This window comes from Anomaloglossus baeobatrachus, chromosome 1 (genome assembly GCF_048569485.1).
Source record: "Anomaloglossus baeobatrachus isolate aAnoBae1 chromosome 1, aAnoBae1.hap1, whole genome shotgun sequence".
NCBI classification, from domain to species: domain Eukaryota; kingdom Metazoa; phylum Chordata; class Amphibia; order Anura; family Aromobatidae; genus Anomaloglossus; species Anomaloglossus baeobatrachus.
Genome location: NC_134353.1, coordinates 139031163 through 139048209, shown reverse-complemented (window position 1 = coordinate 139048209; position 17047 = coordinate 139031163). Strand labels below are relative to the sequence as shown.

At 47.5% G+C, this 17047-nt stretch overlaps 1 protein-coding gene and 1 long non-coding RNA gene across 2 annotated transcripts in view; one reads left to right on the top strand and one right to left on the bottom strand.

The window, feature by feature from the left end:
• LOC142290409 (uncharacterized) overlaps positions 1-17047 on the bottom strand; it is a 158334-nt gene that overhangs the window by 130589 nt on the left and 10698 nt on the right. The gene's annotated exons all lie outside the window — the stretch shown is intronic.
• The window catches only part of LOC142290399 (macrophage scavenger receptor types I and II-like), a 127324-nt gene that overhangs the window by 102285 nt on the left and 7992 nt on the right, over positions 1-17047 (top strand). Inside the window, exon 8 of the mRNA XM_075334359.1 lies at positions 787-906. Coding sequence (XP_075190474.1) covers positions 787-906 — 120 coding nt within the window. The remainder of the gene's footprint in view (positions 1-786; positions 907-17047) is intronic.

Genomic DNA, 17047 nt, shown 5'->3' with positions numbered 1-17047 from the left:
AATCATAGACACCAGCAGAGAGGGTGGGCAGGGGAAGAAGGACTTCAACCAATTACAGACGCCAGCACAGAAGGTGGGAGGGGGAAGCAGTGCATATTCATAAGGATTAATCAGCGGACTAGGAAGTAGTGTGACAAAGAAACTGGGTAAGTAAATTCTCCTGCTTTAATGAACGAAAATCTTTTTTTTTTTCACTGCACCTCTCAATCACAGTAATACCAATAGCAAAGATGGTTACAGAATTACTATAATTGGCAAAGAATCCCAGCATGTTTAATGGCTGAAAATCAGGCACCTAACATGCTGAGGGGTCTTGAAACTCATGAAGTGAGGAGCAAAATACTCGACTAACGTATAGTGGTGAGTATATTCGCTCATCATTACGGCTGTTGTGGTGAATGAAACTAACTTTATTTAAACATATTCTGTAGACAAACGACCCACCAAAAACACAGCTAAAAGTGCAACAAAAACACAAGAAAAGAAGCAGCAAAAACTGATTTCTGGAACCATCTTTTTTTACTGCTAAGAGAGCAGGTTTTGCTGCAAAAAAACAAAACAGCAAAAAAACAAAACAGCAAAAAAGTAACGTGTGAACATACCATAAGTGTGAAATAGAGACATTTACTATATCTTGGGGGCTATATACACATGTATCCACTGCCCGAGGGCGATCACTTAGGATTGTCCTAATTCATACAAACTCAGTTTAGACCAACTTACAGTTACCTACTGTAAGTAAATGCCTTACACTCTTCTCAAATTTGTTTTTTGTCATTCTGACAGGTTATAAAGGTGAAAATGGTCAGAAAGGAGAAAAGGGTGAAAAAGGTGATAAAGGCGAAAGAGAGGAAACTGAAACACAAGGAGTTCCAACTAGAACCACAGTCCCTTCTATTGCAAAAGGTAAGTAATATATTTTTTCTTAATGTGTTCATTTTAGAATTTGTTTACACAGTATTATAGTATTATTTTTTACACGATTCATCATTGATAAGATAAATGCTATCATCAGTATGCTTCAACATTGAATTTACAAGAACAATAAGGCAAAGGCATGGGATTATGTAAATCTCAAGACGATATACATGTTATAGATATGCAAACAATGAAAAATTGGACCTGCCTCAGGGAAAATAAAGTCATGACCCTGTACATATCAAATATAACCCACCCAAGCTTCAAAGTAAGAGAAGAAGCACATTATATTAAAAGTGCAACCCCTTGGAAAAAGCTGCTAATAGCGAAACGGATGTTGTGGTTCCCTCCACCCTCCTGCCTCTAGCTTCAAACTACATTTAGGTGAGGTACTGTAGTTCTCTACCATGTTTGGTGTATGCTATAGCTACTATGCGTAGAGCTTCTCTTGTACACTACTCTTTACCTCCCTTTTTGTGACTCTGTTTCCCCTCCCCTTTAGGGTTTGCTGTTTAAATAGGACATTTTAACTGTGTAGTAGAACTTATGTTGCACTTTTAATATGCTTTATTTTCCCTGAGGCAGGTACATGGAGCTAATCTTTTTTGTGCCTGATTCCATCTAATAACCTCTGTCTACCACCACACTTATGCAACCAATTCAGCCCTCCTGAGTTTTTGTTTTTACAAATATGGTGTTTAATTTTTCTATCTATACTGTTTTTGTATTTATTCAATTTTTGGTATATTAATACACTTTGTCATATTTTTCCATAATTATTCCTTGTTGTTTTGGTATTTGTACTTCTTTGTCCTCCTGGTTTATTTACTTTCATTTGAAGTATATACCTGTTCTGTGGTACATAAATTCATGTATCCCCAGTTCCATATAGTATGTTATGGCATCATCTATATGGAATATATTTTATGGGCTTGTATGGGCACCATGTGCAGGAATGTGCGCACTTACACACCTTGGCTACTGTCAGAGAGGTTATTGGTCATATGTGGAAAGTTCTGCCATGCAGAGTGTGCTAGAGAAAATCATGGAGATCCACTGCTAGCAGTTCTCTTTGCAATTGCTGATAACTTACATTTAGTGATGAGCGAGTGTATTCATTACTATTTGCTATTTGCAGAATAGTACAGTACTTAGACTATTTGTTATAGCGAGTAATGGTGTATTCACTTCACTTTATTGATGTCCTGTACAGCCATTTTGGCGCCTGATTTGCAGCCAATAAACATTTTGGGCTTCTTAACCAATCACAGTAATGCCGCAGCCATCTTGGTTGTCGAATTACTGTGATTGCCTGGCCGCTCAGCATCAAAGAGTCTATAAAAGACCTTCTGCCACCATTTGGCGCACACTGCATCGGGATCTTGCTTTGTATCAGCATATGGATAGAGCGTGCAGCTGCTAGGGAGAGTGTAGGCCTCTTAATAACACAAAAAGCCCTTTTCAGGGCTGCCTGCAACATAGGTCATTGTAGATTTCAGAGGGAAATATTTCCGAGCAGGGAGAGTGTTTAAAGCAGTGTGTGTCACTACCTCCATAGTACTGTCCAGAAACCAGAATACAATATCTATTTTAGGAGCTAATAGCACTGAACAAAGTCACAGCAGGGAGGGAGAGATTGTGAATTAGGTAGGGAATCGGGACCTGTTTCTGTACCACTCTCGTGGAAGCGGCCGACCTGCTCGGATCTGGGTTCACTGTGGCTCCAGGGTCTCCGAACACGGGGGTTGTGCGGCCACTCGAATGAAAAGGGAGGGGGGAAGAATTTATAGGGGAGTTATAGTTTGTGACACCACCCGTGGTGTGTGGTAATTAGGAGTACCACCACTGCTGTGGGAGTACCCGGGGATGATGGAACAGGGCAGCAAGGTGTTGGAACCCTCCACGGGTAGGGGATGCCCCGGGACTCGGTGATATGAGGGGAGTGCCGTGGGGATGAAGGGGTCACTCTTGTACTCACTCAGTTCATAAACAGACATCGACAAGCGGGTAAACCAAGTCTCTGGGTACTGCTGCCGCTGAGGGGAGCTCGTTCGGGTCCCATCCCCAAGTGGTGCTGCCTGGTGGTCCGTAACCTGCCTCCTGACACTTAGTTTAGACTTTAACTTGATGGCCCGGTTGCTTGGAACTAGCCGGGCCCCGCTCCTTACTATGGCTAAGTAAGGGACCTTGCTCTCAGGGCTCATGCTTGGGATTTTCTGGATTGCTTTTGGTTGGAAACTCCTATACTCCTCGTTGCGCTAGTGCCCTGATTCTGGAGTGGATGGGAATTGATCGTGAAGGCTCCGTTCTCCTCAGGTGAATTGTCGGGCTGCCTGAAGCTACTCCCTGACCTAGGGTCCGTGTACCTCGTCGTGCCTTCGGCCCGGACCGGTGATAGGGCTAGGCTGCCAGCCGTCCTCCTCGACGGGTCCGAGGACCTTACCACGATCCCCCGCGCCCGGGGGTCTGACTCCTCTAGGCCCAGACCACCATCTGCAACCTAGGCAGTTACTTTGGTAGTCCCACTCCCGACTTCCTCTGAGCTCCTCTCAGCTCGAGGGCTACTTCCAACGTCCTTCTCCACTCACTGACTCTACTCTACTCTCTAAACACCTCACCTCCCCTCCCTGACCCCCCAGGTGGGCGACTCTATTCTCTCAAGCCATCCACTGGTGTGTCAGGTGGGTGTGGTGCAGGGTGTCTCTAGGATTTTGATTCACTGATGGAGGCAACACCACTTAAGTAGGGACCCAGATCCAAGAGGGATGTGGAATAGTGCACAGAAGAGCAGTTTGTGCAGTACCCTGTAACAACCTGATAGTCCAGGAGCATCACATTTCCACAAATTTTGCAAAGTTTGCTTGGCAAGGGCTACCAACATCTGTAAATATGTCAGCAAAACCCAAAATGACAAAAAAGACAGTTTTTAAGGGACAGGGATGTGGACGTGGGCGTAGTGTTGTCAGTGGTGGGAGACAAGGCACTGAGTCTTTGTCAGGTCAGAAGAAGCTTGATGCATCCACTATGTTCCTTGCCAAATTTCCCGGTCTGGAACGTAAACGTGTGTGGAAGCCAGAAGAGCGAGAGCAGATTCTGTTTTGGATGGCAGACAAGGCCTCTTTACATTTGTCAAACAGTAACCAATCTTCCACAACCACACAGTCTAGTGTGGATACACAGAAGGCTGGCCCATCCAATCGCCAACCTTGTCCTCCTTCCTCCCCCCTTCAAAAGTCACAATTTTTTTTATGAAAGTCCTTCAGAAAAAAACATTGTACTCTGTAGCATCTGCCATACCAACTTGAGCAGAGGCCAGGGCAAAGGCAACCTGAGCACCACCAGTATGCGAAACCACATGGCAGTCAAGCACCCCAGTAGTGGGCAGGACACCAGGGTACCAAATTTGTGTCACACCACTGCCATGTCTCTTGTGCTACGTCCATCACAATCTGCTGTCCATGAAGCAGGCATTCATGCATCCTGCTCACAAGGGGCAATTGCACAGACACAGCAAACATCAACCACATCCACTTCCTTGTCCCATGGAAGCGTCCATTTGTCATTGCCTGAGATCTTGGAAAGGAAGTGTAAAAACCCAGCCACGTACCCACAGGCACAAAACCTAAACCCGCACATTGCCAAATTGCTAGCCATGGAGATGTTGCCGTTTAGGCTTGTGGGAACACAGTGTTTCCGTGATCATTTGGCTGTGGCTGCCCCACGATACAGTGCAGCAGCTACTATTTTGCTCGTTGTGCCGTCCTCGCATTACACAAGCACGTGTTAAACAATTTCAACCGTGCTCTGACCAACGCCATAACTGGGAAGGTTCATCTAACAACACACACGTGGACAAGTTGTTGTGGACAGGGACAATACATATCTGTTACGGCACACTGGGTGAAGCTGGTGGAGGTTGGGACAAACTCGCAAACTGTAACATCACACATCCAACCCACACCAAGAATAGCAAGCCCAACTTCTACCAGTGTTTCCACCGCAACATATGCTACTTCCTGTCTCCCCTCCTCCTCCTGCTCCTCATCCTCTGCTGAATTACCTTCCCCATCATTGCCAAGCTGGGTGCTGTGCAGTAGGGCATCGGCAAAGCGGCAATATGCTCTGCTGAAGTTGATCTGTTTAGGTCAAAAACCACACACTGCAGCAGGGCTGTGGCAAGGTATAAAAGAGCAGACTGATCAGTGGCTCTTCCCGCTGCACCTCTAGCCTGGCATGGTCATTTGAGACAATGGGCGTAACCTGATGGTGGCTTTAAAGGTCGGCCAGCTGGTACACATACCATGCATGGTTTACGTACTGAACTTGTTCAAAAATTTATGAAAACATACCCTGACTTGCCATACCTACTTGAGAAGATGCACCGTATTAGTGCCCATTTCTTCCATTCCTCTACCGCTTTTGCTGATCTTACAGTGCTGCAAAGGCACTTTAATTTGCCAAGTCACCGATTCACGACCAGACCACACTGTGGAACTCTACATTCTATATGTTGGTGAGGATTACTGAGCAGCAGAGGGCAGTATGAATATTAGCTTCAACATGCCCGTCAGACTGCAAGTCAGTTCTTGAGAACTTTGAGTACTGCACCAAGCTCGTGAGCAGTGATCAGTCTATCATCAGCTTAACCATCCCGCTGCAGTCTGTTGAAACAATCACTGCATAATGTCAAAGAGGAAGCTTTAATTGCCCAGCATGTGGCTATGTAGCCAGATTTCCCAATGGGTGATACTACCCAGCCCAGACAATATTTTGAGGCAATATTGGGTGATAATAAGGATGGGGAGGATGAGGAGGAAGAAGACTTTTGTTTCCGTGCTACCCAGGGGACTCCCAGTGCTACATAGGGGACTCTCAACCCCATCTTCATGTCTTTCCAGAATGGATGGAAACCAGGACTTCAGCAAGGGCTATCTGTGCCTGTAACAATGTCAAGGAGGGAGAAGTTGCACAATATGGTCAAGGGATACTTAAGTGACCACTTAAGTGACCATACTTGTGTCCTTTCTGATGCTTCAGTTTCCTTTAATTATTGGGTGTCCAAGCTAAATACTTGGCCCAACCTTTCCTTATATGCCTTGGAAGTCTATCATAGATGTCTAATGAACATCTTAATATGCCGCACCTGTGAGGTGGATGGATTATCTTGTCAAAAAATAAGTGTTCACCAACACAGATTTAGACAACTTTTTGAACAATAGTTGAGAGAAAAAGGCCTTTTGTGCACATAGAAAAAGTCTTAGCTCTTTGAGTTCAGCTCATGAAAAATAGGAGCAAAAACAAAAGTGTTGCGGTTATATTTTTGGTCAGTGTATGTTGTGCCAATGTGCCCTACCAGGTGTCTTCCTTTTACCTAACTTCCTGTCTATGGCCTTTTGTCAAGGGTAATCCATCTCTAGCAGCAGAGACATCAAGACAAATAATAGGAAGTAGAATGTCTTTATGTTTCCAAAACTGTCTCCTATCTGTCAGACTACACACAGGTATCACATAGAAGTAATCATTAAGTTCATGGCCTGCAAACCATTGGACAAGTGAGAAAATGAGTGAAAAGGAAATGTTTACACCTATAGTACTAGCAGAGATGATAAAGAGGAACAACTCACTGAAAAAAGATTGGATGGATGTATAAGAATGCGGGTAGTTGTCACACTGGTGGGTGTGGATTCACTGAGCCACAGGACCGGTCTTACCTTAGAGTGGCGTGACTTATGAATCGTCCCAGGGCACGCACTGGGAACTGCGAGGATTTAAGAAGGGTGGTAATGTGACTGCAGGTATGCAATAAACAAAAGGTGAAATTGGAAAGGGAAGATCGGACCCAGCACCAATTCCAAAAATATGTTAAAAATCAAACTTCTTTATTAATACATGGTTAAAACATTCTTATATGAAGACCATAGTGAGGAGTATGGAACATAGCACTTTACGCGTTTCGGACTTCATAAATTTAAAAACAAAAAACTAGTCCTTAATCATAAAAACTAGTTTTTTGTTTTTAAATTTATGAAGTCCGAAACGCGTAAAGTGCTATGTTCCATACTCCTCACTATGGTCTTCATATAAGAATTTTTTAACCATGTATTAATAAAGAAGTTTGATTTTTAACATATTTTTGGAATTGGTGCTGGGTCCGATCTTCCCTTTCCAATTTCACCTGCTGGCTGGTTTGGACTTACCAGCGGACCACGTGCATCCTCAGGATCTTACGGCTTCGGGTGTCAGGTGAGCTGAAAATCCTTTTTTCTTCATGCAATAAACAAAATCCTGCCAAGAATCTGACTAGTGGGCACGGCCTCGCTCAATACAAGTGTATGGAGCAAGACCACGTCCCGCCTAGTGGGTGCATCTGACTCATGGGTGCGGCTATCAAGTGGGTGTGGTCTTACTCAATACCTTTGTATTGAGTGAAGCTGTGGCCACTAGTTAGGTTCTGTATATTGTATACTCGCTGTCATGTTACCTTCATTTCTAGCTCAGAAATTAGTGAATCCTCGCAGTGCACAGTGTGCTAGGAGGATTCTTAAGTATGCAGGCATACATAGAGACTGCAGACTTATAAATTTAGACCAGACGGCATTAGCTATATGCGCACGCTGCATTTTATGTCTCATATTTGTTGTTTTTTTGTGCAGTTTTTTTGTCAGCAAGTTCTGACTTTTGACTTCCCAGGAAAGTATATTGGGATTTCAGATTTGCTGTACGGACATTGCAGTTTTTTTGTCTGCAGTTTATTTGTCAAAACCTTTTGACAAAAAAAGAAGCATGTTCACTCTTTTTACGTTTTGTCACGTTTTGTCACTCATTGAAATCAATGAGGGGATGAAAAACGCAAAGAAAAATGCATGCTACCATATTTTTGCACGTCACATGTGTTTTACTTGCTTTTGTGTTTACTACTTGTTTTTATCACAAAAAACGCAGGTCACCCACATTGTTCCAGGATAAATTAATTTTCTCTCTCTCTATCTCTCTCTCCAAGCGCTTCATACTGTAATGCCTGCCTGGAGCCACAGACTCAGACTGGCTGTATGGGAAGTCTAGAGAAAAGCCGCTCACAAAGCAGGACCACCAAGAACTCTGCAACCCTTTAACCCCTATACAGGGATTTGGAATTACACAGAGCCCCAGAGAGCACTACCTGTGGTAGGCTGTAGTCCATGGTGGTCAGGCAGGGTCAAAAACCAGGAGATGCTAAACAGGAACAGAATCGGCAGGAAAGGGCGTAGTGAGGAGACAAAGCAGAGGTCAAATCCGGAACTGGCAGGAAGGTACAAAAACGACAGGCAGGAGGGTAGTCAAAAAACAAGCAAAGGTCAGCGCACAGGAATCAACATACAAACAGCACATGAACCAGGAGTACAGAACTATCTCTGGCAGTGGTCACATGACAGGAGGGGGAATAAGAAGGGTGTGGTGTCTTCCCATTGGCTGCAGGTGAATGTTGGCAACTTCAGCTGGAAGACACATGCCACCTACAGTCAGCCAGTGGTACTGCTGGTTCCAGGGAAACCTAGCCTAGTTGATGAGCGGAGCCTGTACTCAGCAGAGCCACGGGCACCGACTCCTCTCCCATCACCAGCACTATCCATGGTGGGAACACGATCGGAGCAGAAGTCGCAGGAGCGGACTCCGGTGGGGACATGACATATAACTGATAACCGACACGGCGCAGCTGTCACACTGCTCCTGCAGCCTCTCTCATTCTTCATTCCGGGCCGCTCATTAGGCTCATACATATTCACTGCTTCTTCCGACCACTGGCATTTGTGACTGGTTGCAGTCAGACCCTCCCCTATGCTGAGTGACAGCTGTCTGACTGCAACCAATCACAGATACCGATGGGCGGGTTTATATTGTACAGTAAAATAATTAAAAAATCTTTTATTTGAAATAAAAGATAAAAAAAATCACCCTCTTGCACCATTTTATTAACCCCAATAACATCGCTGCAGGTCCGACCTAATCCACACAAGGTCCCACGACGCTTCCAGCACTGCTACATCTGACTCTCACAGCAAGCTTCATAGAAAATGACTGCCTGCTGTGAGCTCCACACAGGAACTGAAGTGAGCCACGTAGTCATCAGGGATGTTACTCAGGTTAGCCGCAGCCACAGCTGGATTCCTCCACCCGTGACAGCAAATCATTCAAGTGACTGAAGTGAGTTGTGTCATCAGCAGTAATGTCACTCTGGTGATTTGCAGTCACAGATGTGTACCGCCCCCACGTCAGTAGCAGCCGGGTTGCTCAGATCTGGACCCGCAGTGTGGCTCGAGGGATTCTCCGGACCCGGGGGTCACGCGGACACTCCGAATGAAAAGGGGACGTATTTTTACGGGGCTTGCTGTAGTCAGTCTGTGACACCACCCACGGTGTGTGGTGAAGTATGGCACCACCGCTGCTGCTGTGGGACACCCGGGGCGATGGGATGGCAGCTGGTTGTTAACCCCTCCGTCGGTAGGGATGGTTGCCCCGGGACCCAGTGACTTGGTGCAGGGGACGGTGATGGCAGGGGCTGGTGCACCTGGTCAGACCAGGGAGTCTAAGCTTACTCACGGTTAAAGAAATCAGACAAGTCCAGTGATTAACCAAGGTGCTGGTGGCTGGCCGCCACGGCCATGTGTACTCTGGTCCCCCACCCGGGCTAGTGGTCTGTGTCACTTTCCTCTGCACTGTGTTGTGATGTGGTGGACTTCCCGGTGTGGAACGCGGGAGTCCGCTCCCGGTCCTTTGGTTGGGAGCCGTGCCTGTCAGACGCTGACCCGTGGGATCTACCGGGCCCTGGCGGATGCCCTATCCCTCTCAAGGGGTGGTTGTCTACTTTTCGGGACTTAGGTTGGGACAGGACCTATAATTCTGCCCTTAATTGGTTAATTAGCTAGGCTATTGGTTCTGGTCCTGGCTTCAGGGTCCAAGTACCCCCTCTGTGGACGGTTTCCGGGTCGGTTCTCCGGTGTCGGTACCAGCGGGCTCCAATCCTGCCCCGGTCCACCTCGGATCTCCGGCTGCCATCTTCCCATCTCCTGCTAGACACGGACCACCGTCTGCCACCTAGCCAATGCACCAGGGCTGCAATCCCGGTGTCTCCGCTCTCGAGCTTCACCTCCTCCACTCCACTTAACTTGAGCTCTAAACTTCAACCACTCTTTTCCCGCCCCGGGCTCTCCAGACCCCTAGGTGGGCGTTCCCATCCACCTAGTCCCGCCCACTGGTGTGCCTGTCTTTCCCTGGGGGGGTGACTAGGGTTTCAGGTCGGCTGTGTGTAACCCTGTGAGGGAAGGTGTTATGCAGGGGCCTAAGTGTGTGACTACCTGGTTTTGCCAGGGCGTCACATTCCCCCTTGGTTTAATACAGACCGTCTGCGGGCTGTCCGGCCACCAACATTTATTTTAACTGGAACTGAAAGATAAAAAACAGGGATAACAAGTATAGTAACATTTGTACAATTTCTTCCCTTATGGGAAGCACAGATCTTAAATGTTGCATATCTTAACAGGCCGGCCACCTTCTGCTCTCCCCCACCACCCAAACAACCTGTTCCCTGGTGCCACCACTAAGACAGATGACGCCCCTTTGCCCAAGTCCAGGAACGGATCCGGGTAGCGCCCACATGGGCCGGGTAAAAAGTTCCTTACCCGGCAGTCCATGCTACAGGTGCCCACGGTCTGGAGGGTAGTCACCGGTTGTAATGGTGACGGGACTCGGCCAACTCTACCGCAGGCCCTTCCTCCAATCGGCCTCTCCAGAGACCGCGTCGGTGTCACATGAAGGTGGTCGGGAATTATTTACAAAACCCAGTAGTTCTTGGGTTGGCTTGCCAGTTCACGGCCGTGGTTCATGTTTAAAACACTGTACAAACTGTAGAATTTGGAAAACTGTAGAACGGTCCCAATGGGGACACATAACTAGGGTAGCCAGGAACTTGCTACCTATTCATCCTCTTTTGCTGGAGATTGTGAAGGGGGGTAGGGGCACAGCTTCCCCTCAACATTCACCCATTTTCGGACATTTAAGGCCAACCATCCCCTCTCTCCGCAATGCCGGGTGTACAAGACCAGCGCTCCGCGCTCCAGGCTCCAGGTCTCGATCTGGGTGTCCTTTTGGTAGGTGTGGGGCTACGTCCCTCCGGGACACGAAAATCTCGGCATCCATTCCCGGCTCGTAGATGAAGTCCCACCCGTGCTCGGGGTTAAAATGACAGACCTGCCCACGGTAGGTTGGACCCCGCACCCGGAAAGTGGATTGCCGGAGATGATCTTTTTTCAGGTAAGTCCGGGACAGCACCTCCGCCTTTCTCTTTTCCCGGGCAGCAATCTCCTTTTTCAATTGCTTCTGCTGCCGCTCCCAGTATGGAGCACGGTCTTCAGGCTCCTCCCCCTGCTCGGGAGCTCAGCTCATGTGGACGCTCTCACTGCTGGCCACCACCGGCTCCACCCTTGGCTGAGGGCTCCGCTCCATAGCCTGCTCCATTTCCCAGCATGTACACCCCGGATGCTCCACAACCGGGACTGGGCACGGATTGATCCTGGGACTCACGACCGGAGCTGTCTTCCGGGTTGGCTGTGCCTCCGATGCGGCCGGGTGGACTGCCGGGGCCGGTCTGGTCATGCGTGCGTCCATCTTCGTGGCCGGGGGTGACGTCATCTTTGGCGTGGCCGGGCTCAGGGTTGGAGGAGATGTCTTCCGGGTTTTGGGCTTGCTTGCAGCCGGTGCTGGTGCCGTGGTATGCTCTTGGCCCGAGGACCCCTTTTCCGGGTCCTCACTGGCAGATGTAACGGCTACCGCTGCCATTGCTTGGGGCAGTGGACCAAGCAGGGCACTAGCAACAGGTGCGGGCAGTGAGGGAGGCGACATGGCGCTCAGGGGCAGACCGAGCTCCTCAGCCTGATGGGCCGGTCCCTGAGGGACATAGGGGCGTGGGTCGCTTACCCGCTCCTCCGAGGCCATCTCCACTTCACGAGCCTGAACAGCTGCAGCCAGGTCCCTCATCTCGGCCGTCCATCTTGTCAGCAGAAAGTTGGCCTGGGCCTGGATCTTACGGCACGTCCGTTCTGTTTGGGCTTCCACCCAGTCGGCAGTCCTTGGAGCAGGTTCCTCCAAAGCCGAGTTGCCAGACCGGTGAGACATCCTTCCACTTTGGTGTCCAGGAGCAAAAGATGGCAGAGTCCTGGCATCCCTGCCCTTTATCTCTTCGGGTCCCATGCCGCAGCTTATCCGCTCGCCCCCCTTTTGCGAGCACTCTCTTCGCTCTGCTTTTTAGTTCCATTTTGGCCTCAGGGTCTTCCTTCCGGCCGTGTTCCCAGGCAACTTCGCACCCTTTCTCGGGGAAGAAGACGCTGGGATGTCCATTTTCGCTCCTAAAAATGGTGGAAAAGTGGCGGCTTTTCAGAATTTTTGCAGCGGCATACCGCTGACAGTCCATAGCAAGGCGTACTTCCACCAGGTATGGGTGGGTAAGAATCCTGTTCGTGATGCCAAGTTTTCAAGGTGTACCACCCCCACGTCAGTAGCAACCGGGCTGCTCGGATCCGGACCCGCAGTGTGGCTCGACGGATTCTCCAGGCCCGGGGGTCACGCGGACACTCCGAATGAAAAGGGGACATATTTGTACGGGGTTTGGCGTAGTCAGTCTGTGACGCCACCCACGGTGTGTGGTGAACTATGGCACCACTGCTGCTGCTGTGGGACACTCAGGGCGGTGGGATGGCAGCTGGTTGTTAACCCCTCCGTGGGTAGGGATGGTTGCCCCGGGACCCAGTGACTTGGTGCTGGGGACGGTGATGGCAGGGGCTGGCGCACCTGGTCAGACCAGGGAGTCTCAGCTTACTCACGGTTAGAGAGATCAGACAAGTCCAGTGATTAACCAAGGTGCTGGAGGCCGGCCGCCGCTGCCATGTGTACTCTGGTCCCCCACCTGGGCTGGTGGTCTGTGTCACTTTCCTCTGTACTGTGTTGTGATCTGGTGGACTTCCCGGTGTGGAACGCGGGAGTCCACTCCTGGTCCTTTGGTTGGGAGCTGTGCCCGTCAGACGCTGACCCGTGGGATCTACCGGGCCCTGGCGGATGCCCTATCCCTCTCTGTGGGTGGTTGTCTACTTTTCGAAACTTAGGTTGGGACAGGACCTATAATCCTGCCCTCAATTGGTTAATTAGCTAAGCCGTTGGTTCTGGTCCTGGCTTCAGGGTCCAAGTACCCCCTCTGTGCACGGTTTCTGGGTTAGTTCTCCGGTGTCGGTACCGGCGGGCTCCAACCCTGCCCCGGTCCACCTCGGATCTCCGGCTGCCGTCTTCCCGTCTCCTGCTAGACACGGACCACCGTCTGCCACCTAGCCAATGCACCAGGGCTCCAACCCCGGCGTCTCCGCTCTCGAGCTTCACCTTCTCCACTCCACTCAACTTGAGCTCTAAACTTGAACTACTCTTTTCCCACCCCTTTGTTCTCCAGACCCCTAGGTGGGCGTTCCCATCCGCCTGGTCCCGCCAACTGGTGTGCCTGTCTTTCCCTGGGGAGGGTGACTAGGGTTTCAGGTCGGCTGTGTGTAACCCTGTGAGGGAAGGTGTTATGCAGGGGCCTAAGTGTGTGACTACCTGATTTTGCCAGGGCGTCACAGATGGAGTCCTCCACCTGTGACCGCAAATCAGGCCGCAACTGAAGTGAGCCACACGTGGAGGACTCACCTGAGTGACATCACTGCTGATCACGCAGCTCACTTCAGTTGCAGCCTGAAACTCACAGCGGTGAACCCATGACGTCACTGCCGCGACTCACGCCATACTGCGGGGCACGCAGCTGTGATGTCAGGGGTTCACCCGAATTCATTCTGATTGCGTAGCTCTGTCTGCACTCTCAGCTGGCAGTCATGCTCTATGATGCTTGCTGTAACAGGACAGGGATGTAGCAGAGCTGAATCACCGTGTGACCTAGTGTGGATTACTTAGGACCTGCAGGGGTGTTTGCGGGTTAATAAAGTGGTGGACAAGAGTGCTTTTTGTATTTTACTCCAAATAAAGGATTTTGGGGGGTTTGTGTTTATCTACTTTCACTTACAGATTAGTGATGGGGGCAGAGTCTCATAGACAACTGCCATCACTAATCTAGGACTTAGTGGCAGCTGTTGGCTGCCATTAACTGCTTATTACCTGGATTGCCACCGCACCAGGGCAACAAGAAGAGCTAGGTCCAGTGCCAGAATTGGCTCATCTTATGCATGCGCCACTTCTGGGGCAGCTGTGGGCTGCTATTGTTAGGCTGGAAAGGGCCAAATAACAATGGCCCTTCGTACACTAATAATATCATCCCCCAGTTGTCTGCTGTACCTTGGCTGATTTTAGGAAAATGGGAGGACCAAATAAATCAAATAATTAAAAAAAAAGCATGGGATCCCCTCTATTTTTTATAACCAGCCAAGGTACAGCAGACAACTGAGGGTTGCAGCCTGCAGCTGCTGCTGTTCCTGTACTGGATATGAAAAGAGGAGGGGATCCAACGTCTTTTTCTACCCCCCAAAAATTAAAAAACAGCTGGCCATGCTAGTTATCCCTCTATTAAGCTATTCTGTTATTTCTTTCTATCTATTCTGTTCTTTCTTATTATCTATTTTATATGTTATTTCTTTCTATCTATTCTATGTTCTATCTATCTATTCTTTCTATTTTTTCTATGGGGATTTTCCCTATGACCAACAAACATATCAAATATCTATTAGAGTATTGACTATGCACCTAGTGTGATTGAATAACCCTGACTTCAGCACTAACCACACTTTCTAGGCTTTAGGTCAATTATTGACACACAGGCAGATTTAGGGCTTACTAGGGATTGCCGACGAGGAGTGGGGGCGCCCGAAACCTTATGGTGTTTACCTCCGCGGCCAGGAAGGAGAAGGACTAGGGATCTATGACCTGGCCTTGTCCAACATTCTAGTTGATATTACGATTACTATCAAGAAGAACTACTCTGGGCTATCCACAATCTCCCTAGTGTAATATCCCCTTACAGTATATCTAGCTCTGCACGACTGGCTGTGTGTTCACTGACCAATATAGCTACATACGATGAGATATAGCTTGAATTAATATTTTTAATGTTTATAAATAAAAATTGTTTTTAGAGTAATCAGTTTTCGGTCTATTAGCAGTTTGAATTCTCTAATTCTTATTAAAATTGGTGTGTAATACTCTGGCCATAGTTAGCCAGCAAGTTGGGTTGGGTCATTGATGTAGATCATAGCACATGGACGAGACCAGCTCATGTGCAGAGTGCGGAGTTATTGAAAAAATAAGACAATCCAGCAGGATTGTCATCTGTAGGTATCTGTCCTGTTAACAAAATATGTAATGAAAATCACGGAAGAAAAATGGCATTTTCATGATTTTGTGGAAGTTCCACCTACTTTCTATTTATTTTATTGACGTTTAGAGTTATTACTGTATATGAAGCGTGCATCCACCAAGGAAATAACCATCGTAGATGGTACAGTGGTCAGAACCGTGACTGGAAGCCCATCTTATGCCTAATTTTTAGGTTCTCTTAGTAGTGTGACCTTCGCCAGCTGACAGAGCTTTTCGATAGCTTTGATGTTTCTCAAATAGACACTGCAGTTTGACTGCTCCCTACAAGAATTCAGTAGAGCAGTTTGTGTGTGGGATTTAGACGCTTTCAATTTTGTTATATTTATTTGACAATAAAGTGCCTTGAAAAAGTATTCATACCCTATACCCTATGAACTTTTCCATATTTTTTTATGTTACACCCACAAAGTTAAATGTATTTTAATGGGATTTTAGATGATGTTCCAACACCAAGTAGTAAGTATTTGTGAAGTGTAGAGGAAATTATACATGTTTTCCTAAATATTATAAAAATACAGATTTCAAACTTGTGATGTACATTTTTATTCAAACCCCACCTTCAATACTTTGTAGGACTACCTTTCACTGCAAATACTGCTGCAAGTATTTTGGCATCTATCTCTATCAGCTTTGCACATCTGGAGGCTGAAATGTTTGCCCATTATTTTTTGCAAAATAGCTCTATCTCAGTGAGATTGGATGGAGGCGTCTGTTAACAGCTTGGTCTTGCAACAGCTTCTCAATGGGATTTAGGTCTGGACTGTGACTGGGCCATTCACATATATAAATATGCTTTGATCTAAACCATTCCATTGTCGCTCTGGCTGTATGTTTATGGTCATTGTCCCACTAGAAGGGGAACTTACACCCCAGTTTCAAGTCTGTTCCAGCATCTAACAGGTTTTCCTCCAGGATTGCTCTATATCTATATCCATCCATCTTCTAATCAATAATGAACAACTTCCCCGTCCCTGCTGAAGGAAAGCATTGCTACAGTATGATTCTCCACCCCCATGTTTGACAATGGGAATGGTGTTTTCAGGGTTTACAGTTAGTTTTTCACCATGCATTGTGTTTTGCATTTAGCCCAAAAGATTAAACATTGGTCTTGTCTGACCAGAGCACCTTCTTCCACATACTAGCTGTGTCCCCTACATAGCTTTTTACAAACTGGACTTCTTATAGCTTCCTTTCAAAAATGGCTTTCTTCTTGCCACTCTTCTATATTTTTATTGCCAAATTTTATAGAGTATACGAGTAAGGGCTCGCTCTCACCATATTAATCAGACGAGTGTTATCAGATTTTTTGTTGGATAACACTAGGACCAATGTTATTCAATGTGGCAGTGCTGAGCAACACTCAGATATAAAACTGGACGAGAGTTATCCATGCAAATCTGTGGCTGTGTGAAAGCCGAGTACAGTCCGATTTCTGTGGGTTCACACAATGAAAAAGATGGGGATATTTTGTTCTCCATTTTCTCCTCACAGTGTGCTTCCAATTTTCTCACTCGAGCGAATAGGATCACACTATGCTGACACTCGATCAAACTCTGATAAGACTGTCTAGCATAATCAACCTGATTCTCTCGACTGAGAGAATTTACAGTCCTACGACCTTAGGTCTTATAGACAAATTCTCCACCTGAGCTGTGGATCTCTGCAGGTTCTCCAAAGTGACCATGCACCTCTTGGTTGCTTTTCTAATTAGTGATCTCCTTGCATGGGATGTCAGTTTAGGTGAACAGCCATGTCT